Source organism: Thunnus thynnus, chromosome 3, assembly GCF_963924715.1.
Source record: "Thunnus thynnus chromosome 3, fThuThy2.1, whole genome shotgun sequence".
Taxonomy (NCBI): Eukaryota; Metazoa; Chordata; class Actinopteri; order Scombriformes; family Scombridae; genus Thunnus; species Thunnus thynnus.
Window position 1 is genome coordinate 4,284,429 of NC_089519.1, and position 25,226 is coordinate 4,309,654.

A 25,226-nucleotide genomic window follows, 5' to 3' on the forward strand; every position below is an offset into this window, starting at 1 on the left:
CATGAAAAAACAGAGCCCTCTCATTCATTTGAACGAGACTAGTCCAGCAACACAGCAGGTGCAAACGCAGAGCGACTCAGCAAAAAAATGTAAGGTCATCCTGCAAAAAAAGGTTAAAATGTAAGGTCATCCTGCAAAAAAAGGTTAACCTAGCTTAACCTTTGAGACAACGCAACTCGACATCATCTGGCTAGATGCTGTGGTGGCCATTCAAACACATGTGCACATTCCTGTTGTGGATTACTTTTTGTCATAAACAGCATATTTCTGCTGTTTACCCAGTAAACAGTATAAGAGTGTTATGAACCACTGCAGTGATTTGGCTTCTGATAAGCCTTTTAAATCATCTCACCATAACCTGAAGCAACACGCCCCCCTGCCAGTGCAGCCCCTCGCCTTATTTTAACACAAGGCTGTTTTTGGTTTGAATGCCCACTAAAACTTGTGAAAGATGATGCTTTTTTTAGACACACTTGTGTTACAGCTCTAGGGATGGCAATGTCAGTCTGTTGGTCAGTGCAGACAGTCATGCTCCTGTTGTTGATCCCCTGACTTTTCCTCTTGTGTCAGCAGCAGGTCGAAGTTTCACTGGATACATTTTCACTTATCCAGTGAAATATCCTGGACAGACATTCATGATCCCCAGAGGATGAATCCCTCTGACTCTGGTGATCCCCTGACCTTTCCTCTAGATCCACTATGAGGTTCACATATGTGGCCCATTGTCTGCACTGTACCTGTCTGTATATTCCATGCAACACAGTGCCTCGTTTCCTGTCAAGTTGGGATTTACATGGCATAACACCTATGTATTTAGTTCACCTTTAAGATAACTCGGGGCTAATCCAACTAATATTCCCTAGTACAACAAAATAAACTATATGTTGTAGCAGGAAAATATTATTTGTAGACAAATAATGGTCAGTGGATGTCCTTATGCACTTCTGTCAAGATGTTCACACAAGTGAGCAGAGATATTGAAGGTTTTTACCTTGGCACTGTTGAGATGAAACATTGAACATACAAAATTAAATGTCAACTTGGCATCCTAACAGGAATTATTAAAAACAGTATTGTTTCATCAGGGAAGCTACTGTTGTCTGACTTCTGGAACCTAGCTGCTGCTTGTTATAAACATATCCGCACTCCTTATAAATAGTTTACAGATAGAGTGAGACAGAAAGCCACACAGCCTCTGTAGATGGATGGAAACTGAGAGCAGGGAAAACTATTCCCACAGTGCTGAAAAGTTTACATGTAAACTCTTGATGTGTAAATATGGATTAGAGAATACTGTTTACGCGAGTCCACTTATTATGGTACGTTACGCATCTCCACCCACTAGCGCTGTAACCAGATAAGCAGACAGCCTGACAACTTGACTCACCAGTCACATTTATAGCATTTGCCCCCCTCCCCAAAACACCAAGCGACACTTGCTGCAGCCTCCACGCCCATTGCCCACCATGGCAGTTGGTCTGGTCATCAAATTTCCTGATCTACCTCAACAGCTGTATGTCTAAACTTGCTTCCCCTCAGTTGTATAGCCACTCACAGTGAGTGAGAAAAAGGGGACTTGAAACTAGGGCAGAGCAGTCTGGCCCCTTTCCCTTCGAACCAGAGGCACAGATTTACGACAGGGGGGAGAGAAGACACTGGTCTTAGGCGGAGAGGGAAAAAGAAAAGAGATTTTTTAGGAAGCTTGCTGCAGTCACTGAGGAAAGAAGCCTTTGGGACACAGACCAGTGAGTCCATATTGCACAACATCCAATTTAGATTTTTTTTTCATTATATCAGGGGAAGAATATTCACTGAGCAGAAATCTCACCACCTGGAGTCATGCACAAGCGCACAAAGATAAAGATTGCCATCTTCGTGCTGCTGGTGGGTATGGCTTGTATGTTCACAGCGGTGGTAACGGACCACTGGGCAGTTCTCAGCCCACGGGTGGAGAAACTCAATGAGACCTGCGAGGCAGCCCACTTTGGCCTGTGGAGGCTGTGCAAGAAGCACATCTACATCAGCTCGGAAAACTACGTCGAGGGGCATGGCTGCGGACCCATCAGCCTGCCTGGAGGTAAGAGAACATCTGAGCAAAAGCTTTTGTAACTGCCAGATGAAATAACATCAGATTAAAAGGTACATGTCACTTTTTGTTTCTTCAGCTGTACCATTTAGACTAAAAGGTTTGGTCTTGTGCTGTACAAATATTTTTGTCTATGACTGTGAGATGCCTCTATGCAACCCAGCCTGGTGCTCATGAGGCATGAAGCTTCTAAGAATAGAGCTACTGATGCAGGTTCGTTAGACATATGAGATTATAGACTTACATAACTACCTTGTGAAATGGAATAAAGAACCAATTCTAAGCTATGTGCTTGAGTTTTTATAATGTAACCACCTGTTTTTTGAAAACAGTTTGAGGTATTGACACTGCTTGATTTGACTTCAGAATCACACTTGAAGAAAAATACTATTTTTTCCATTGTGTTCCAATGACAATGACTTGGTCTAAACAAGGCATTTGTGTCTGAGTTTAGGGTTTGTTTGAGCTATCATGGTGGTTTGCAGGTCTGTCATAGAGTCACAGTCAGCTGGGCGAAGGTCCGCACTGCAACTTCTTTTTGGGCAAACAACAGGGTGAGGGTAGAATCAACGTCCAGGCAGATCAGGCTCCATGACAAGGCCTCAAGAGGATGCTTTGGCTATCAGTTAGCTGTACAGAATTAACCAGACCACATGAAGTATTTGACATCAATCAGACAGGGCCAAGCATGTGCCATGAAGTGCCAACTGGCTGCAGATTTTCACAGACCAAATATCTAATTTGCACTGGCTCCTGATTAAAAATGTGTTTATTAGCGAAGACAACAGGTGTACAGCCTGCAGACATATACAGATGTAGCATTCTCAGTGAAATGGCATTAAAAGGACAATTTTGAGCTACTTGAGTATTTCCATTAACAACAGTTTATTTTACAGGTCACAGAGTTTTCTAATAATTCTTGAGGAATGAATTCAGATGTAACTTAATTGGAAGTACAATGTAATTAGGTACCAATTACAGGGGAAATGTAGAAAATGTTTGGTATACTTTCCATTCATTTCAATTAATTATTAATGTAAACAAAGTAACCACGTTGTAGTCAGTACTCAAAACTGCAAAATATATATATTTTTGTGTAGTTATCAGTTACAAACAGCATACAAATATGGATCATGTTTTCAAAAAATAAAGAAATATTTACTTGAGTTTAAATGGAGCTCAATCAGTTTTGTGATTGAGATCACAAAAAGTTCCTCTTGATATTAACAATTTTTTTAAAAGAAATTACAGGACCCATAAAATAAAGTGTTACTTTTCCAACTCTATATTGCTTTATACCTCTGCTCCACTATCATTTAGAGGAAATTCTACTTGTAACCTGAGTATTACTACTACTATTTGACTGACTTGTGACTTTGCAGATTTTGATTTTTTCTTATACAAAGCGTATGATAAGCTTATAAAATATGCTGCATTTTTTTAGAATTAAGTACTTTAAGTATGTAAAGTCAAATCAGTTACAATATTAAAATGCTGCTTAAATGTTTTTATTCAGTAACAATAGTCCCATAATTTAATATAACATGTACCACAATACTCTAAAAGTGGCCATTTGCTGCTTTGAACACAATAATTTTACTAGTTATGGAGTGTGTTCTCACTTAATACTTTTAAAAGGACCTGAATACTTCTTCACTGCCCTTAATGATGTTGAAATAGTGTGGTCAGCTAAACTGTCATTTCCCTGACAAGGGCTTACCTTGCTATGGATGTCTCGGAAAACACTTTGTGTGATAACAGATGCTCTTCAGACTGTAACTGAATAAAAATGGATGTAAGCAGTAGTTTTTGAGTAGCAGTGACTCAAATTTCGATGGGTTATGGTGAGAGTTACTCATCTGTAAAATGGTGGAAACTCTGCTAGCAAGTTGACTGTTATCTGAGGGACTGTTATCTGGTTGTTTATTGTTACTAGACCCTGCATGTCAGTGCATGTAATTAAGACGGGTACTTTCCACCGAATTTGTCCGGCTTACAAACTCAGAAAATATGTTGTAACTGATGGTGACTGTTAGACTTTGGGGAATCCCGAACACTGTCTGCAGGCCATTCCTGGAGCAGATGAAATGCCTCAGGGTGGTTCATCTCTGCAGGCATCGCAGGCATGTGCTGAATATACAAAATCAGCTCAGCCCACCCAGACATGCATTGAATTCATCAGCTTGTAATGACAAGTGGCAAACCCTCCTAGTAATGAAGACTTTATCTGTGATTTTTTTTTCTTTTAGTTTGCACATACATATTATATTAAAGCCATTTTTACCAGCCATTTACTTCTTATTAACAAATCATCCATGTGATTTGTGAAGGTCGCCCTGGCAGCCGTTGTTTAAGAAGTGAGTAAATCTGGGTTATGCTCCATCAGACACCAGGAGTTCTTCCAGGCACAATAGCTGTATTTGGTGAGGAACATTATTGTTTATCATAGCCACACATCTTGAGAGAGCTGTCAACCACTGATCCAAAGCAGGACTAATACAGTGTGTGAAGGCGGTCACTGTGACACACTCATCTGGAATGTATTGGGTTGAGTCTTTGTTTAAGTTGACTTCTGACAAAGCTCAGACGGTGAGATGAGCCCAGAAAAACCTTACGTGTGTATTGCAGACTTATAGTTTCTGTCGTTTCAGCTTAAAGAAACTTAAGTTTCATCCAAGTCAGAAATTACCAGAAGGCTACTTTAGTTTTAGGAGCTATCTGAGTTGCTTTCTTTTCAAATTGGAATCTCATATTATGTTGGTCTTCTGAGCTGCAGTGAGCTTTACATAAGCAGCATCCGAGCTCCTCCATGTTTCCTGTTTTTAAAGGAACTGGAAAACATTTGGAATTTTGTGCTCTGATGACCTTTTGGAAGTTTCAAATGTCACATTATACAGAGACTAGCAATTACTATTATGTTTTCACCATGGCTCCCTTTACACAGACAAAGATGATCATATGACTTTTTTTAAAATAATGCTGTGCAAAGTGTTCAGCAAGCAGCCATTATAGATATAAATATAAGCCTTGTAAATACTCAGCTGTCTTGGGTGGAAGCTGTGAGGGTCAAATGCTCATGCCAAGTCCAGCGTTGCTCTGATTGATGGGGCCGTCTGGTAGAGTCAGGCATAGCTCTAAGGTCTGCTGTCTCACCATGCTGTTCCCAAGAGACCTTCCCACAGCTTCCCTTTGCCATGCAGCCTACATAAACACTCAAATTACTTCACAATCCCAAGGGGTGGGATGTATAGACCGAAAAGCAAGTGGAACCACTGGTATTTAGCACTCAAATGACATACCAACCCGGGGATAGGCTCTATATGGGGATGAAGAAGTGCCAATGATGTCTTTAACACTCATATAGAGTGTGAGTGCTCAAATGTCGAGAGCCTGACTGGTATCAAGGGGGAAATGTTTAAAAATAGTCAGTTTTCCGTTTTTATGCATTTTGTGCATGATTTGTCAAAAAAAGTTTAACGTTAAAACCAAAAGACACTAATGTTCCTACAGTAAATGTAATTTTGGTGGCATATACACTTGTGTTGACCCTGCATCAACATAATTGAAGTTGAAGTGATAGACCTAGGAATGATGACAACAGCCAAATACAACTGACAAAGTAAAAGCACAGGTTCAGAGATCTGGGCCAGACTTAGCTCCTGCCGTCGACAAAATATATTGATGGTGGACTTCAAAGCTATAAAAGGTGCTGCTGTGGCATGAAAATGTACAGAGATATTGCTAATCCAATGTCCTCACCTGATCTTTGGAGAGATGACAGATGACTCTATTAGAAACAAGAAAGGCTTTGCAGAGCTTGTCAGCACGGCCTAGTAGGATGACAACCAACAACAAGTGGTGCGGCAGTGTGTGTGTGCCTGTGGCAGCATGTTATGACCACCAACTTGTCCTTATATTTTTGTTGGAGCTTGCACTATAAAGATGTTAGAAAAAGGTGTAATTAACCAACACACACTCGGTCACATGTGGGAATAAAGCTTGATACAGATAATGAGCTCAAAGCATCCACTCCAAGGCCTAATAAATGCTGAGTAGCTCCACTTAAAAATACATAATAAACTAGATATGGATTTAGTTAAGGAAGAGCCACTTGGCCTGCCGGGAGTTCTTACACTTTTCAACCCGAGACCTAAAAAAGACATCTTAGCTCAGCCAAAGACCGTGTTTCCTGCTACTGAAAGAGTTGTGTTGTGTTACAGCAAAGGCAGACCGAGGGATGAATTTGCATTTTTGTTAAAAACATGAATATTCACAGTTATGGGAAATGCATGAAGTTCTAAGACATCTTTTAGCCTCTCTTTAGCCTTTTGAATTCAGGGTTTGACTTAGAAGTACAAATACTGTAGTTGATGAGCCTCTATCATAATGTGCCTTCCACAGTGAAAAACACTGGAGCTTGTTGCTTAGTAACAACCTCTGTGGGGTTTTTTGATGGCCAGTCCCTGTCCTCATTCATAAAAACATCTTTTTTGTATGTGGGTCCACACCATATGGTACACAGCATTGAAAGCTTCTAATTTCAAAGGATGTTTTTGTAGATACTGTGATGTTGATTCAGACATATTGTTTTTTCCCATTATATCAAATTACTTTTATTTCCTTACAGAGCCACCTGACATCCCTTTTAGCTTATTTTCATGGTTTCCAGGGGACAGAACGAAATGATCTACCGTCTCAGCATGGGTCACTGAGCTCTTACTGTGATATGATAACATGCAGTACTACATATTTCCACATGAAAGCATTTCATGGATGTCCCATGGTGAGACTGTATGGAAACAGGAATTAGGAAATTGCGTGTGAGTTGAGACCTCACATGCATAACATAACATAAACAAGATCACTTACGTGCACTTGACTTTGCGTGAGATAAAGTGTCATAGTAGCCTGGTGTTACATACATCAGCGTTAATCTGAACCATCGCCATGTTTCTTTTTAATGCCAAGACATTCTTCTGCTTTCAGAAACACATGTTACATGAAGTAAAGTCTCACATGTAAGTGTGAGCTGCCCTGTAAGTGTGTGATCAAGTACCATGTATACATTTTGAAACCCCAACAGCAAGCAGGTGGTATGAGATAAGTCAGATGTAATGAAGATATGACAGGAAACCAAGCCTGTTTCTAAATTTGATTCAAATGGTTAGTTAGACACTTGGCAGAGCATCAAAGAGTATTTATTCAACCAAACCACCCTGTGATCACATAAAATGGCCTGGCTTTATTTGTGCAAATCCCCAAGGTTTAACACCTCATCTGTCCAGGAAAAAAGTCAATGTGATGTCTGCTGTAACCAATTTTACTTTTGACAGTCAAACCACACAAAGCAGACCAGGGTCTGCACAGCATCACGCAACCATTTTAGTGGTAACGTTATCCTCAGAGTGTCAAACTGTGAGATGCTTTTGGAGAAACGAAGTGAGCAAGATCTGAGACAGTGTGAGAGGTGGGTGATAGAGATATATAACCGAGATATAACAGCAAGTGGAGTACAGGTAGTGGTGCAGTATGTGGAAGTATTTGGGGTAAAGCCTGAAGGGAGATGTGAAAAAGTCCAGAGGTTGAGTGATATGACCCTATAAACACAACTTCAGATTATTTTGTGAAATAAAAATGAATGAACACAAACAGTGTGCACCATTGTCAGCTATTTATTATATGATAAGGTGAAACAACTTTGATAATGATTTGGTTTATATGCCAATTCGCCAGCAACTAAAATGCAGTTGAATTTAGGCATCTTAATCTTCCACACACAATTGAAAGTGGTCACTAGAGTTGAGAACGGTTAAAGTTAAGTTAAGTTTCTGATGCAATTTTAATTAGCTAATTAATTATTACAGTCATGTCTCCTCCACTTGATGGTTCTCTTGCTTCAGAATGTATTTACATTCAAAGAAATTTAAATTTAATCTCATGAAAGTTAATCAGACAAAGTCAAACTTTTCAAACACTACATAGAGATCAATAAAACCAAATTTAGTGAAGTTTTAATCATTAAATCATCATTGTTTTACAACCCACTGTGAATTGTCATCCAACTCTGTAGTTCCTCTCAGCTCTGTGTGAGTGTTTAAGCATCTTCAGCTCATTGTTTTGGCCAGTAGCTTTTCTGTTTTAGTTCACTGTCACCACTGTCATTAGTGCCATTTCCAGCACCTGCCAAGCGTCAAATGGCAGACAAACAAAAGTTAACGACTGGCTGGTTAACATAGTGCAGCATTTAGCAGCTAAAGAGCCAGATATCTCCTTCAAGAGTTGAAGAAACTGAAGAGTAGAGACTGCAGATGGACACAAACAGAACTCCAAATGAATGCTAATGTTGCTCCGTGTCTGTTGAATGTGTAAATAGGCAACCGTTTGCTAAAACATTCACCTTATCAACTTTATATGGTGATGATATGTCAGTGTTGGTTTTACAGTTCGTTGTACTGCATCCAAGTGGTCAAAAAAAACAAACAATGAATGCAGGTTTAACTATGATCTTAACCTAATTTTCTTTCTTTTCACAGAGGAAAACTGCACGTACTTCAGGCACTTCACTCCAGGGCAGGATGCTGAGATATTTGAATACAAAACACAAAAAGGTAAGTTTCCATGCTTGGTTACTTTCAGTCTGTGCTGTATAAAAACAAAAAAAGAGAGTTTTTTTGTAAAATCCCAGTCTGTGTGAAGTGGAACATCAAACCAGCCAATCTGACTACCTCACAGTTTCCCAGCTGACCTCACCTTCTGCTGTCTGTGAGCTCAGATTTTCAATCATGTTTCACTTCTGACCGTAGTCAGTGATGTCAGAGTAGATATATTTGACCATCTGTCAATGACCAAACACATCACAGGACATTTAGAAGTTCTAAGTGACAGGCAATTGGATTTCCCTTTGACTTTCTCAACCTTATGTCCAACTGTGGCTGTGTCTGCACAGATCATAATTGGTAGCACTGTGTGAACCGACCATCGCTTTGGAAAAAAGAGCCCATATATCACAGTGCATTATGAAATATTTACATTTTTCAGATGGTAATGGCGGTTTATCAGTCCAACACTTTGGTCCAGACTGAAATATCTCAACAACTACTAGCTGGATCGCCATGAAATTATGTGTCTAGAGGATGAAGCCTAATGACTGTGCCACCATGACGTTGACATTTTTGGTATTTAATGAAATGTCTCAACAACTATAGATTCTCTATCATCAGATCAAAAATTCATTTTGTCCAAAATTTTGGTTTATGACCAAATACTTGCAAATCTAATGTTGTTCCCAACAGCATCAGCTGTTAACATGCTAAACTAAAACAGTAAACATCATCATTATTTCTTGCTAAACATCAGCATGTTTACATTTTCATTCACAATGACATTTTAGGTACAACACCACCGAGCTGCTAGCATGACTATAGACTCATAGTCTTGTTACAGTATGATAATGTACCTGGGACATTTTATCAAGAATTGTAAGATTTTGACAGATATACTAATACTTTTTTGCAACTACTTTTTGGTGGAGTTTGTTTTCTCTTTGATGGTCACAAGCTGGGGTCATAGTCTCCAGAATTCACAGTGTGTTTCTGGCACGAGGCTGACAGAGTATCACACTCAGTGCCTCAGCAACAGTCCAAGACAGTCCAGTACATACCGTGCAGCACAGTCAACATATTCAGAGCTGTTTGTGTTCATTTCAGCCAGCCTTCCCTCCCGTTCCAGCTCTGGCTGTTGTGAATCCAGCCAACGCATGTTGTATGACAGCCCTTCTATGTAATGTGTGTGGGGGGGGGGGGCGAGCACATGTGGAGCACTGTCAGACTCAGTTATTGGGGTGTAAGTGTGGATGGACTTGTGCATTAAGTTACACATACCCACACACCCTAAACTCAGAGATGCTAATGCAAGCATTCATGGGTACCCCTCCCCCCATCCTCTGACACACACACACACACACACACACACATACACACATACACACACACATACATATACATATATATATATATATATATATATATATATATATATATATATATATATATATATATAAGCAGCATCCCAGTGCTGCTGGCTAGCCCTCGAGACACTGCAAGTTTGCTGGAATGATTGCAGCACTGACCTAAGTGCCCTGTTGTGTTATTCACTCTTGAGTGAGCCGTTTGGCTATACCATAATGGTGCATAAGGTTGAATGAGCATAGTAAATGTATGTCACCACAGGCCCATCCATCCACACAGTTAGTCTCTATCTGCCATAGGGAGTTTTCCAGTAAAAAATAAATGAAGTGTAATGTAAACATTGCAAGTTCAGGACTGGTTCTTCATACATTTTACCAACATAATGCCACCAAAAACTTTAATGTGACATCTCATTTCATCTCATCTTCCCCCAAAAAATCAGTCTACATAGGTCTACAGTAAATACACATAAATAAACCCACAAACATGCATGTGGATGGACAGTATGAATACATACATATACGATATGTACATACACGCATCTACATACATACACAAAACTAAACAAAACTATATAACACGACTTCACAGAGATCAAAATCAGCACATATGCTGCAATACTATGACTTCAAAACCAAACAGCTTTTGTGCTTCAAATATCGGTCTTTAGTGAATTAGACGGTTGACCTTTTTCACATGTAATCTCACATTTTTGAGGACTGAGCAGTCCTGTAATCTAATGACATGCCCTGTATAATTGAAACGCTGGTGTCTTTTTGATGTCTACCTCGCTCTTGGTGTAAAGAAACTTTGGTGTTTTAGACTGTTTTAGCCAACAAGCTCCGCACAGACACACACAGTACCTCAGAGAACACACAATGTTCAGGGTACGGCCCATCCTCTCCCTGCCAGCACAAGATGAAGGCTCTCTCCCTCAGAAGAGTGCCTCTCCCCTGGGCATGGTTCAGGCGAACAGGCGGCAGATCAAAGGCCTCGCGTCCTATCCACCTCTCTGCTCGGAAAAACAAACCAGCTGCTGTTCCTGTTAAACAGACACGCTCTATCTGTGAACACAAGGACCAAATTACATTCATATAGTATATTTGTAAACGTAAAGATGACTGAATTTATAACAAAAAGCATAAAAGGATAAGTCTGATCTAATTGATTCTTCTAACAAGCGTTGCCTGTGTAGCCAAAGCCGGATTTTGTTCACAGTATGAAAAATAAAGAATAAAGCCGACCTTATCTTTTAAACGTAACCTGACACGAACGACTGGTTAAATGCATGGATTATTTACAAAAACATACAGTAGTAGGAAATTGTTTGGTGTGCAAAACCAGCTAATTTGTAAAGAATCCAGGATAACATACTGTCCCATGACTATAAAATAAATCAGGGTGTGACAAAAAATGTCAAAAGTGGCTCAAGTTTAGACAAAATGTGCAGTAATTTTGGCTTCAAGCTATTAAACAACAAATCAGACGACAAATTATCCACATACAGTGTTTTTTTTTAATATTAAACAACAACTAAAGCCTGATTTCAAAAGGCCAAACTGCCCAAATATATGGCAAGTACATAGCAGTCCCTGTATTGCTGCATGTATTACTCAGTTTGAAATGGAAGCGCATGTGGCTACTAAATAATTCATCGCTGCTTGTTAAAGCAAAGTCTTCTTATTGATTGTAGAAGCTGAGATGTGTCTCATGTGCTGTCCTAATCACCAGATGACTCCTTTATATTTATGAATTAAATAAAAACATTTAATTGCACATTCAGACCTTGGTTTCTTGTCTGATTAAAGCGTTTGTGCAGTCTTACGGTGGCCTAGGGGGTTGAAAACATTTGCTGTGAATCACACGGTGCCCAGTTTGAGTCCTGCATGTTATTCACCATCTTTCTCTCCCTTCGTTTCATGTTATCTCTGTACTGCTGACGCTTTAATACGGGCGAAAATGCTCAGAAATACTTTAATTAAAAATTTTATGCATTTATGAGCCAGATCATGTTAACAGTCTTGCTCTCCTTCGTTCCAGAGTACAACATCTCTGCTGCAGCCATCTCCATCTTCAGTCTGGCCTTCATTATCTTGGGGTCTCTCTGTTTGGTGGGATCATGTACCGGTAAAGGCAAAGGAAGAGATTATCTACTCAAACCTGCTGGCATGTTCTTCGCATTTGCAGGTGGGATCAGTTAACAACATTTCATTTTTCCCCTGCTGCACAAAAACCTCATTTTGAATTTGTAGTCACATCATTTGTCATGTTAGGAGTTTACACATTTCTCTCACATTCCCAGGACTGTGTTCCTTCATCTCACTGGAGGTGATGCGTCAGTCAGTCAAGCGCATGATCGAGAGCGAGGACACGATCTGGATCGAATACTACTACGCCTGGTCCTTCGCTTGCGCCTGCGTGGGCTTTGTCCTGCTCTTTCTCTGCGGCATCGCCCTCCTGATCCTCTCCATGCCCCAGATGCCCAGGAATCCATGGGAGACATGCATGGACGCTGAGCCGGATCAAGCAGAGTGATAGCTAGACAAGACAGATTCAGTAAATGCAGGATGTGAGCTGCTGTGTCTTTTGTTTTTAAGTACAGATGTTAGAGATTCATTTCAAGAACAAGAGGCCCATAAAAAGCCACCCATAAGGAACTGGTTCTTGTGTGGATCAACCATAGCCATGATGGTAAATTTACCTTTACCGACCATAATACGGCGACTTGAACATGGGCAGTTTTATATGTTTGCCTTATCCTGTATGTCCAATCAGAGTGTAAAAATAAACAACACCTCCTGCTTCATGATGGAGATCAGGGCTCAAATCTGACCTGTGGCTTTAAAACAACTATGCTTCACAGAAAGAGCAAACATAAGATAAATATAATTTGTAAGTACTTTCAGTACACTTACTTTTTTCTCTACAATATTTCCCTCTACAACACAATATTGCTCACATGCCACTGTTACATGACCCTGGTCTGGTTTGGTCCACCAAATGTCATCATTATGCAGTTCAAAAAACATACATCATATTTTAGATTTATATACATTTTGAGAATATAGTGCATACAGTTGTATGTCCTATATATGTGCTGCATTATGTATGATATCTTGTACATATCTAATGTTTGTCTGTTATTTTTTGTATGGGATCACTCAAGGAATCACTTACTTACAAGGAATGGCAATTAAGTAAGAGAGCTCAAGATATATATATATGTACTGTATATTCAAATGTTAAGTTGTGTATTTATAAAAATTTATAATGAAAATTTAAAGATAAGATATCTATTACATTACAAAGTTCTTGGGTAAATTAATGGTTTATAGAAGAATACAAGCACAAAGCAGGGTTGTGTGTGCGCGTGTGTGTGTGTGTGTGTGTGTGTGTGTGTGTCAGACTGAATGCTAAACAGCCGCACAGTCTGCAGCAATGATCATGTTGGAAAAGGTTCAGTTCTAGCAGGTGCACATACAAGGCCTTTTACTTTTTCCCAAACCAAACTGAAAAAAATAAAATAAAAAAAATAAAAAGAAAATCACATTTTCACGTGTCACGACCTATTTGATACGTGTTGCAAATTGGTTTTTATCCTCCACGTTACTAGTAGAGAGAACTATGGGGTTTTTATGAGGTTCATGAAAGGACAGAACATTCAGACTTGAAGACTTGCAAAAAAACCCTCAAAATTATCATGCTGTTTTGTTTTAGAACTGAAAGAAAATGCGACACATGGCTTGTTTGAGCTGCTTTGGTTCAGTTGGGTTTGAGAAGCAGTATAACCTGTAGGCCTCCACAGTGCAACCGAGACCGTGCGACATAACAATCAACATCAACAGCTGTTCAGTTGGTGCAGCAGGTTTAGAAATGTGTCATGATAGAAAATGCTGTGAAATTTCAGGCTCTGCATGTTTTTTCTGTAAGATCTCGAGGTTGCGTTGTATTGTACATAGCAGCTGTGGGTATTCTGACACACTTTAAGTCTCTGAATCAGACATTTGTTTATACTCGGCATTGCCCATGAAACACAGGTGAGCAGTTCTGCAGAGTTTTTGTGCAGAACCTGGTGTAACGTCAAGGTGGATTTCACCGCTCTGTTATGCAGTAAATAGCTTGTGAGAGCTGCAAAGCATCCATGCCTTGAGCTTGTTCAGGACAAAAGTCCAGTTAGTTTATTTCTTAATGCATATTGTTTGACTTGATTGTGACTTTCGCTTGAAACAATTTAGGTAAAAGACGGTAAAATCAGCAGTAATGGCTACTGCTAACATGAACTTTGTACGTTCTTAGTCTTTCTTACTTTGTCTTGCAATGAAATAAGTTTTGGAATGCAGTAGATCTCGTGTGTGTGTTTGTTATATGCTTTAACTTTGTAATGAAAATTAAATCTTGAAAAGCTCTGACGTGTTTGTGAAATTTTCTGTACCAAAGAAAAAACGTGTGAAGGTGAGTGGATGTGGATGAAAAGCACAGGCTGTTGTTGCTGAGACGTCATTTTCCAGGTAAGAGTGTGGAAAGCTTTTGTTGTTGAATCAAGCAGTGAGAGTTATGCAAATCTTCCAACATTATAGTCTTTTTAGTATAAAAGACTGGTTCTACTCAGCAAGGAAACACCGTCTGGTAAAACGCTTTGATACTGGCGTTGATCCTGCTGATATATTCAGGTTAGACAGAGAAGCTTCTCTATAATGCAACCTTCTCCAGCAGAGGATGAGCAGGGAAAAAAAAAGACAGAATTCCAGCAGTTTCAATAAAAACACTTTAATAGAGAAACAAATAAAAAAAAAATAAACCTTTGAAACACAGTCTAAATCCTTTATTATAACCACCACCAATTGAAATGAAGAAGAGTAAAACAGATCTATTCATTATTTTTGTACCCACGAGGGAGGAACCAATGGGACTGGGGGGGGTGAGGAGGAGGAGGGGGGAGGAGAGAGGAGGGGGAAGAGTGGGGGGGGGGGGCTGGGTGAACAGGTGTGCCATTGATTCACTGCAGCGAGGGAAGAACAGAGGAGAGCAAACAGATAACAGGAAGAGATGTGGCGTTTATAGAAGGCTGAACACAGTGCTCTCTACTGGCTGGGCAAAAGGTTGCTCCCTTCACATGTGCCACACACACAAGTTGGGTTTGTTTTCTTTGAAAAAAAAAAAAAAAAAAAAGGCAACACAATGTTTTCAAAATGATATCAAATTCATGTGGTGATATATGATGCAAATCCAACTTCATTACAAGTGTAAAGACACTTCATTTCATAGCGAGGTTCCTGTCAAACTGATTTTTCTTTTCTTTTTTTTTTTTTTTTTTTTTGAAAACAACAATTCCTGACGGGACAAAAAAAAAAAAAACAAGGCCGGAAAAAAAATAAAAATAAATGAGCAGGTAAAGAAAAGTTGTAAAATAAAAATCCCTTTAAAATGTCTTTGGCTCAATCTCTTCTGCTTTAAAAAAATAAATAAAAGTGTAGCTGAAGAAGCGGTGAAATATTAGTATTGCACGACTTCAGAGATTAGCCAACGACTTTTTTTGTTGTTGTTGTTGTTGTTGTTGTTGTTGTTTCCCCCGAAATGAACACGTACGAAGCTTCTGTAAATACGACGCACACCACCAGGGAGCAACCTCAGCTTTCGCCCTGCTAAATAACCGCGGAAAACAAAAATAAAAAGAACTTACATGACCATTACATATTTGATTGACATGTTAGTAAAATATTATAATAGTTTTGTTGATAATGTCACAAGTTATCGTACACATCAAATAATATACCAAAATTTGACTCTGTAGGTTGAACAAAAGCTTCTTTTTTTTTTTTTTTTTTTCATCCACAAATCAATACAAACTGATAAAAACAGGGATTAAAAACCAGCTGGTCATCTCAACATGCATTAAAAGAAAAAAAAAAAAGAGTCTTCACATTTGAAAAAAAAAAAAAAAAAAAAAAAAAAAAAATCCATGTTGATTGTTGTATAGCTGTGAAGTGATGAGAAAACAGAACCAGGACAAATCCAGCAACATATACTTAAAAATATGTATTGTACAGTGAAGTAAAGTTACAGCTGCAACATAAATTCTCCTCTTTGTCAAATCAGCCGGACACCATCTTAAAAAAAAAAATATCTAAAAAGTTACGAGAGGCTGCAACTACCAACTGGGTTGTTGTTGTTGTTGTCCATTTCTAGAATTATTATTATTTATTTATTTATTTATTTTTTTTGTGAATTTGCATAATTAAAAAGGGCATACCTCTTCTTTGAACGGCTTCTACAAAATTGAGGCGCTCCCAAAGTTCTTTGTTTGTAAATACCTAGAAAATGCATATTTACAAGTATGTGTTGTTCTCCGCTAAGTCAAAAAATCTGGACCTCTGAATTACAATGTTGAAAAAACTGGAAATAAAACCGTAGCTGCTGCATGAGGCTCTCCGCTGACTGTCCAGAATACATCTAAAGGAAGTCACCAACTGTCATATATGAAAGTTATGACACAGCGGGATGATTTTTTTTTTTTTTTTTTTATCTTTACAATTTTACCAATTTGCAGGCGGGGCAGTGGAGTTTTAACAATTCATGAATTACATATAACAGGACCGAGCACTGGATGACTGTTTCCAGTATTGCTTTTTATCATAAAAAGGAAAAAAAAAAACATTGGCAGATATAGTTTATCAGCATCTTTTTTTAAATATATTTTACCTACATGGGGCTTTCGGTATTTGAGCGGTAAAATTCATGTGCGTGTAATTATGTGGCCTCAATCAATCAATAACAAGAAACTCACTGACTGGAACGCAATCATGAAGGTTCCTGTGTTACACTATGAGATGTTTTTTTTTTTAAAGGACATAAGAGGGGAAAAATGTGGCTAAAGTAGATGAAAGGCATGGTCAGAGCTTTTTTTTCCAATTAAATCAAAAAGAATGAGATCCATCTACTGCTGTAATATTAATATACCTATCTGAGTGAAAAAGTGAATAATTGAATTCTCTGAATGACCAGGAACAACTTCCATGACGTTACCAATTCATTCTTATGATGCACAGTCTAAAAACTGACACACTATCAGTCTTACATCTTTGAACAGCGTATTGAATAGTTGCTTTTTATAGTTTTTTTTTTTTTTAAATGCTAAGCAGTATGTTAAAGGGGAATGGGGAACTATTTGCTTTAAATGCCCTGGACTTGGAAAAATATGATGAAGAATTGGGGGAAATGCTTTGTTTTATGGGAAATGATCGATGTTTTTTTGGTGGGACTGATAGCAAACATCAGCTCAGGAAAGAGATAAGTGGTTATTAGTTATTAGATTCATATTACACGGAGAGAGATTGTCTTGCAGAGAAAAATGGCAAAAGGATCTTTGGGGCAATCTGGTTTTACGCTACCAAAAGACTTTTAGAAACTGGTCAAATCTCTGACTGTCGAACATCTGTGAGACCAACTGTGTGTTAGAAGGATAAAAAGTCGACTGTTTGCTACGGCAACCAGGCCATTTCCCATAAAACAAAAAGCATTTCACACCTTTTTACTTGCGTTTTCAAATTTCAGGGGATTTTCTCTGAATCTACAGTTTCATATTTATACTTCAGATTTAACCAAAAAATGCTAACATGTGTTCAAAAATGTTTGACTGGCAGTGTTGATCACACCCTCAGTTTCAACTTACCTATCATGCCACACCACTCTCTCTCTCTCTCATCACTTTCACAAACCCTCAGAGTACTGCAACCTTTTCAAAAAAAACAAAAAAAAAAACAAAAACAAAACAAAAAAAACAAACTCCATGTCCGTTAGCGACAAACAACACGTGTAATATCCCCAGAAGTTATTGAAACAATCTCCCCGGTGAAGATTTTGTTGACAACCCATTCGACACGAGTTGAAAAAGTAACGGTCACAATGCAATGACTTTCTCAAAGAAGGAAAAAACAAACAAATAAGAAATAAAAATGAGCATCGGCCACAAGCGAAGCAGTTCGGGATAATCTTATCACAGAAAGCAATGTCTGGTTTTCTCTGATCCTTAAAGCAAACAAAAGGATGAATTGACATGGTCGTTGCTATTTTGACATTTTTCACACTGTATCTATTGTTGCTGATGAGACATTGTGGTGAAAAGTAAAACATATGCAATCAATATTTGTATTGTTATTTTTCAGTAAATAAAATCACATTTACTACTAAAAATCACTGAAGGCGATTCCCAGGTAAGAATGTCTAAGAATTAATGATCAGAAGCCAACGAAGGGAAAAGCAATCATAATGCAAATGCTAGCATGATACAGGAATTTAAGGACATGTCTGTGGCATACAATTCAGTCATTTATTTTCTTTATATGTACAGATTAGAGGAAAATTTATCTACTTCTATACACTGTTCCATGTAGTTTCTGTGTCAGTTGACCACTTAGCTTTTGTCTGTTACCACAACTACAGTAGTATGAAAATCAAGACATAACGTCCACTCAAAACAGAGGAATACAAAATGGGGAGAAAAAAAAAAAAAAAAAAACAACTTCAACATACGTATTTAGTAACCAACAAAAAACCAACTTCAATAAGGTAAAAATATGCAGGTAGCTAAGTGGTCAACCAAATCTCGCCTTTTTTTATTTTTTTTTTTTATAACTTTTTTTTTTTTTAGCATTACGTACATATACAAGTGTAGATAATATAAGTATATATTCATATATACATAATGAGTATGTATATATACCAGTAATGCATTCATTATATATACTTATTTTCTTCACAGATATGTGAAACAGGAGAAAAGATGACTGTTACAAATAAAAAGTTAAAATGAAACAAAATGCAGAAAACAAACCTACTGATAGAAACAATTTGTAAATGCACTTTGCACTATTTTTTTTTGTTGTTTTTTTTTTTAGAAACAGTTTTACTTTTTTTTTTTTTTTTTTTTTTTTTTTTAAAGTTTTATATTTTTATCACTTATTCATTATGTGGGAGAGGTGACACTCATTTGAAATAGGAATAGTACCCATTGCTACCAATTGAACTTCCTATACTCAGCTCCTGTAGGAGGGAGAGCGGGTCGCTGTTCTTTTTGACCTGCTCGGGGCGAACAGCTCGGGGTTTGGGTGGAGCACGGAGGGCGCTGGCGTAGGACATGGTGGGTGGTTTGCTTAAATTCGGAGCACCCTGGTTGGGCTCCGTGGGAGCCTGCGGTGGCGGGGGAGGCGGCGGCTGCTGCTGCTGCTGCTGTTGTTGCTGCTGCTGCTGCTGCTGCTGCTTGTTATTGGGCATGAGAGGAGGAAACTGTCCAAGGTGCTGAAGGGAGTTGAGGGAGTGCGGGTGCGTCTGCTGTGCTGCCGTGGCCTCGGCCTTCACCTGCTCCTCCGTTTGACGAAGGGCCTTAGAAGCTGCGGGACCCACGCAGACGATTGAAGAGGTGCCCCCAAAAAAAAGACAGGAGAGGAAAATGAGACTTTTACAGAACATTTAGTCCTTTAGAATTAACAAAAAAAACCCAAAAAGAAGCCCGACAACAGCGTTTTTCGGTGATACTTACCTAGAAGGTCCCGGTGCTGCGCGAGTGTGCCGGCTCCGTTACATGGAATGTTCTGGAACGGACCGGGACCCCCGCCGTTACTGGGCCAGAGGTCATGTGGGGGGTAACTATAGGGGGCGTGTGGGTGCTGATGATGTTGTATGTGCGGATGGGGGTGGTCCTGGGGGTCTGATGTACAGGGCTGGGGCTGATGGGACAGGGCATTGTGGGTGTTGGCTGGAGACGATTCATCTGGGTAGCTAGAAGAGATGCGGCGCTGATAGAGAGGCCGACCTGGACCTCTGGGTTCATACTGGACAGACGGTAAAGTTGGATAAGGAAGAGAGAGATTGAGAAGGAGACAGGAAGACAGGATATGTGACCTTAAAATAAAAGCCCACAAGTATCTGTTGGCACAACAACAGATATAATCTTTTTTTTTTAAATCAAATCATTCTTGCCATTAACAGAAATAACACTGAGCCCAGCAAACAACTAATCGTTTTAATACATTTCTCACAGTAAACGCAGTCGCAAAGTCACAAATATGATTCACCTTCTCCTTCTGCTACTAATCTGAATATTCATTATGCATCTCCAATCAAATTTGGGTGATTTAATCCCCTAATTATCCCAATTTGCCTGCCAGCAAAAGATAATTTTGATATTATCAGTAACTTTGAAATCTCTACTGCATGTAACCTGAATATTTGACCAGACTAATCACATTATAAAGCTTACAACTGATACGGTATAGAAGCAAATTAAACCACTTATGGTATTTAAGAAGGGTGTGCAACTGATGCTTAATGTTTCTACTTCACAGTAAGTGTCAGACAAGTAGAAAGTGATAGAAAAGTTATCTTGTTAATGCATTTTAAAGCAGATATGTGAAATAAAAGAGACAATTAAAATTCTCTTCGATGTTTTGCAGAACATACGACTCCCATTACTGCAAATATGTTGAACAAGCAGGTCTTAGGTCAGAGCTGATGTCATTGCAATACTACAAAACACTATTCAGGATGTTATGGGCATATTCCTATTTTATTTTCATATAGAGATTTTAGTTTTCTTGTTTATAATGAGCAAAATAAATGAGTGACTCTTACCTCATCTACACTGTGAAGGGCTGTGGCTGCTGATGTTCTGGGGGACAGTGAGTGGTAGGTCTCCTGGTCTGGACCTTGATTTTGTTGATGTTGATGCTGTTGCTGCTGCTGCTGCTGTTGTTGTTGTTGCTGCTGCTGCTGCTGTTGTTGTTGTTGTTGTTGTTGTTGTTGCTGCTGGTGCTGATGGTGAAGTTGCATCAAGTGGACTTGCTCCTGCCTGCTGGGGTGAGCCATCATGGGCAGTCCGTAAGGAAGGCCGTGGCCCTGGTTTCCTAACAGGTGGTTCTGCTGCGGTGGGCTCACTGATGCAGCTCCACCGTGGGACCACTGGGCCTCTTGCAGAAGGTATTTGACCTGGGAGGGAGGGGGGCTGGCAGGGTGGGCTGGTGGCTGATGTGGGTAGCTACCAGTATTGTATAAGGGGTTCCCCGGGTGATGCTGCTGCTGCAGAGCTGGGTTGTTGAGAAGGTTGTCGTTAAGGATATCACGACCGGTTTCATGGGAGTAAGGTCCTGATGGGAAAGGGCCGGCATGATTTGAGGATGAAGGGTCACCTGAGGTACGGGACTGGGACTGGCGGTACTGGAGGAGACGAGATTGAGGTGGGGGTTGCATCTCAGCTGCTTCTCTGGGTTCAGGCTGCTCCTGTGGGGGCATCTCTCTCAAGAGGCCCGGGTACCTGGGGATTGAAAACGGATTTCTTTACACTTCAATGTCGTATCGTGTTATTATGCAACAGCAGGGGAATGAAAACAAATTTGGGAAGTCCAGTTTCAAGTAGTTATCTTGACCTTCTTTACACAAAACTGTCATTTATCTTAAATATTTAGTCTCCATGTATCTTCAAATAGCTGAAAGGAGTAGAACTTTATTTTTTCCAATAGCATCTTAGCAAGAATGCAGCTGGAGCTATCACAGGAATGACTTTAAATACAAACTGGTGTTTCGTCTAACCTGGTGAAAGGTGGCCCAGTGGGAACAGAAGGAACAGCTTCATCCTCCATATTGGCACTAAGGCCCCAACTAGCTGCCCGGAGCAGCTGATGGGGAAAACGAGCCATGCCGGGCTGAGCGAGATGGGCGATCTGTTGGGGCAGAGGGAAGGCAACGCTGCCTGGAAGGAACGGACCTGCTGCCTCTCCCCACTGGCCGAGCCTGGCTGCCTGCTGCTGCTGCTGCTGCTGTTGCTGCTGCTGCTGGTTCAGGGCCTCTAGAGCCAAAGGACCCTGGAGGTCTGAAAGGGAAACCATGGGGTTAGTTTTAGAGTGACTGGTATTGTCTTTGTGGCTCTGTGGGCCTAAGGTACAGTACAGAGAGGAGTTAATTAGTGTATGAGTCAACGTAGGAAAGATGTTGAAATTTGTGTCCGAGTTTATGTGTTTGACCAGCTCTCCCTTTCCATGAATAAAATCCTGGGAACAAGATTAGTTGTTATAGTAAAAAAATAGATGGATTTTACTAAATGCCGTAGCAGCACTTTCTCTTCTTGGACTAAACAAATTGAAGTTTGCTCTGAGGAAGGCAGCTGGGCGCCTGTGGTGGTTGGAGGTTGAATCAGAGTCCAGATTGGAGGGAAACAGCATGCAAAAAAAAGCCAGAACAGAGACTCGCCAAAGGCACAAGGAAGTGGTGGCAGTTGCAGCGCCAAGCAGGGAGTTAAAGTGGATCCATCAGTAAAGTGAAGAGTTGAGCGTCATGCAGACAAGTTGTGTCCATGACTGATAGAAAGTCTCCTAGTAAGATCAAACCACACTGCATGAGATTCCCAATCTCGGCAGTCTGATGTCCTGCTGAGGTAAATCAAAACTTCCATATCTGGAGAAAAAGAGCTATTCTTGAATGCTTGCACACTATGTTTAGGAACTCCGGAGCTCATCTTAAACTGCTGCCCAGGAACAAAGGTGTAGGACACTGCAAGCAGAGTCCATGAAGCCAAGTATTAAGTCAGGACATCCAAGGCGATCACTTCAATCACTTGCATCAAGTAAGAACTAATAGTTCTTTAACGCTCTCCTGTTATTTTGGTATATTGTCTTAGAGAATCTGAAATGAAAATGACTGCGCCCACTACTCAGCCAATCAGGAGCTGTATGACAAGAATGGAGATGTACAAAACATGTGCATACTGTATATGTATATATGGACAGAAATGTTTACATGTACATGACTCCACATGACCGAATCTAGTTGTTTAATTCAACTTTCAGCTAACCAGCAAACATTTGTAAGTTCGTATTATTCCGATGAGCATCGTTCCTATTCTGAGATAATTAAAAAACAAAACAAGGAAAAATTAAAAAGGCAAATTAATTAAGCAGCATTGGTTTGACTTCCATTATTGCCTTTTAAGTTAATGTAATGGGCTATGTTATCGTTCTTTAATCCAATCAACTCACATGCTAATCAGAGAAAATGTATTTTTTACTGGCAAAGAAAACATTGCTTGAGTAGTGAACTAAACAACATTAGGTTTATTCCCTTTATTCCCCCTTAACACCAGGTGATTACAGGGGCGAACATGAAAGTGACAATGCACCTGGACTTACTTTTAGAGTGAGCGGAGGCAGCTACTGATTCGCCTCTAAGAAAACAAAACCTTACAAACTAAGTCAGATCAATTCTTCCAAACATATCGAATGTCTTTTTCGTCTTTATTTAGTACTTTTGATTCAAATTTCCCAATAAAACAGACAGAAATATCAAAGAATCTGAAACTATTTCTTTCAACACTTCCAATTATTTTAAAAGCTAGCTCTAGGAGATAGATTTCTACCTAACAGAGGAAAAAATGATGGTGCTCCACTCACCCAAACTATCACCCAGGCTTCCATCCTGTCCATCCTCGCCAAAGCTGTTGACCCTGTTGTGCTGTGATAGACCTGGGTGGTGGCCCCCCGGGTGGCCCATTGGAGTCCTACTCATCTCCTCCACCCCTCCAGACTCCGGCCCATCCAGAGTGGGAGACTGGACAGCCCTATGAGGGGCTATGGGGCCACTGAAGAAGGAAGCGTTGTGGCTACCACCAGTGTAGGCAGGGCTGAGCTGTTGCTGTTGACTCTGTTGGGCCATCCCTGGGTGTTGAGGCTGGTTGACCCGATAAGGAAGCCTGGAGACTGGATACTGTGGGGGGAAGGCTCTCCCACTGGCAGGATGTGGAGGAAAAGCTGGGTTGGGTGGTGCCAGGTGGTAGTTGAGGGGTCTTTGGGCAGCTGAGGGGTCTTTTCGATGGAGCAGCGCGTTGGGAAATCCAACCAGCCCGTCTGTCTGTGAGTCTAGACTTCGACTTTGGCCTGTGTCTAAATCTCCCTGGAACCAAAACAAATAAAGCCAAATACCATGAGCAAAGACACTGTGGTTGGTCAGTTACCATACATTTTCCAGTTTTGGCAATGCATGTTTGAAAAAATAGTACCTTCTGGTTGAAAAAAAAATGAATTAAACCAATTAAAGTCAAAAACTTGCCTGTTTCTCCTTCATGTCTGTGGTTTTCCTCTCTGGTGTCTGAAGACGGTTCTGCTCTGACTTTGGACATCCTTCTAACTTACCTATGAAGAAGTCAAATTCAACAACAAACTTAGTATCGTATGCTTGGCTATTCTATATAGTTACCTCTTTCTATCGCAGTGCATGGAATTGCAGTTATTTATGATTTGTGGTGGTTTATGGGAATTAAAATCAAGGCATACCATTTCTGATGGGGTCTGCCTGTAGCTCCTTGTCAGGGCTGGGCTGGCCCATTCCTAGAGGAGAGGGGTGGGCCACCCCACTGTAAGGGATGGGAGAGCCTCGATTCTGGGCCTGCAACAGATTAAAGTTGTAGGCCATGGCTGCCTGATGGCTCATGATGCGAGGGTCCACAGCAAAGCGATTCTGGTAACCCGGCCAAGGCAACTAGAGGAAACAAAAACAAGGACAAGGAGGTAAATGCATACTGTGGATTATGGACAGCACATTATGGATAATGGTGACATATAACAGGAAGATACCAAAGTCCTTCAAACCACTACATGGCAGTTTCTCTCCAGGTTGCTTTTCCTGTTTTACTTTACGATTAATATGGTTTATTACATAAGCCATACTAGTTAACTGGTTAATAACATCCACTATACACGATCACTGGTTCGTGCACGTGATCATGCGCATGAACCATGTAGGAAGTGTGAATCATTGCATTAAAAAGTTGAATGATCATATCTATACATACTTTTTACTCAAGTTTATTTGTACAAGAAATTATGGACCATAATAAGGAAAGAAAAAAATGACATTTTAAAATACAAACTGTAATATTTCAGTTTACTACAGTGGTTTTTTCTAGGCACTAAATTGTTTCAATAACAGTCTGATGCTAATACAGTAGCATTTAAAAAGTAGCTGACTCTTGTATGTCCATCTGAATATTAAAAAACCTCTGCTTTCTACTTCATCTCAAACAGTATAGATGTGTATAGTCCACGGAATTCACCAACAAGTTTCAATACTTGGCTGCAATGAATCCTGCTTAAAAAATTACATCAAGGTTGTGGGTTTATGCTTTATGCAATGAA

At 39.9% G+C, this 25,226-nt stretch overlaps 2 protein-coding genes across 3 annotated transcripts in view; one reads left to right on the forward strand and one right to left on the reverse strand.

Moving 5' to 3' along the window:
* The first annotated feature begins 1,474 nt into the window (after positions 1–1,474).
* On the forward strand, positions 1,475–14,459 carry LOC137175736 (voltage-dependent calcium channel gamma-1 subunit-like). Its single transcript, XM_067581576.1, has 4 exons — positions 1,475–2,077; positions 8,620–8,694; positions 12,094–12,240; positions 12,356–14,459. The coding sequence occupies exons 1-4, from the start codon at positions 1,840–1,842 to the stop codon at positions 12,586–12,588; spliced, it is 693 nt and encodes a 230-aa protein (XP_067437677.1). The 5' UTR covers positions 1,475–1,839; the 3' UTR covers positions 12,589–14,459.
* A 744-nt stretch (positions 14,460–15,203) lies between these two features.
* Positions 15,204–25,226, reverse strand: part of helz (helicase with zinc finger) — a 54,629-nt gene continuing 44,606 nt past the window's right edge. Inside the window, exons 27-33 of one of the 2 annotated variants that reach the window (XM_067581555.1) lie at positions 24,366–24,570; positions 24,142–24,224; positions 23,487–23,985; positions 21,634–21,913; positions 20,680–21,358; positions 19,589–19,880; positions 15,204–19,439 (exon numbers count right to left, since the gene is read on the reverse strand). In XM_067581555.1, the coding sequence (XP_067437656.1) occupies positions 19,036–19,439; positions 19,589–19,880; positions 20,680–21,358; positions 21,634–21,913; positions 23,487–23,985; positions 24,142–24,224; positions 24,366–24,570 (2,442 nt within the window). In that variant the 3' untranslated portion in view covers positions 15,204–19,035. Of the gene's footprint in view, positions 19,440–19,588; positions 19,881–20,679; positions 21,359–21,633; positions 21,914–23,486; positions 23,986–24,137; positions 24,225–24,365; positions 24,571–25,226 lie in introns of both variants that reach the window. The other variant, XM_067581564.1, reaches the window with a different exon arrangement.

Excerpts from the sequence above, each read along its gene's own strand:
- LOC137175736 (XM_067581576.1), top strand. The coding sequence starts at position 1,840 with ATGCACAAGCGCACAAAGATAAAGATTGCCATCTTCGTGCTGCTGGTG. Across the intron at positions 2,078-8,619 it reads ACCCATCAGCCTGCCTGGAG|AGGAAAACTGCACGTACTTC; the intron begins GTAAGAGAACAT and ends TTCTTTTCACAG. Across the intron at positions 8,695-12,093 it reads TGAATACAAAACACAAAAAG|AGTACAACATCTCTGCTGCA; the intron begins GTAAGTTTCCAT and ends CCTTCGTTCCAG.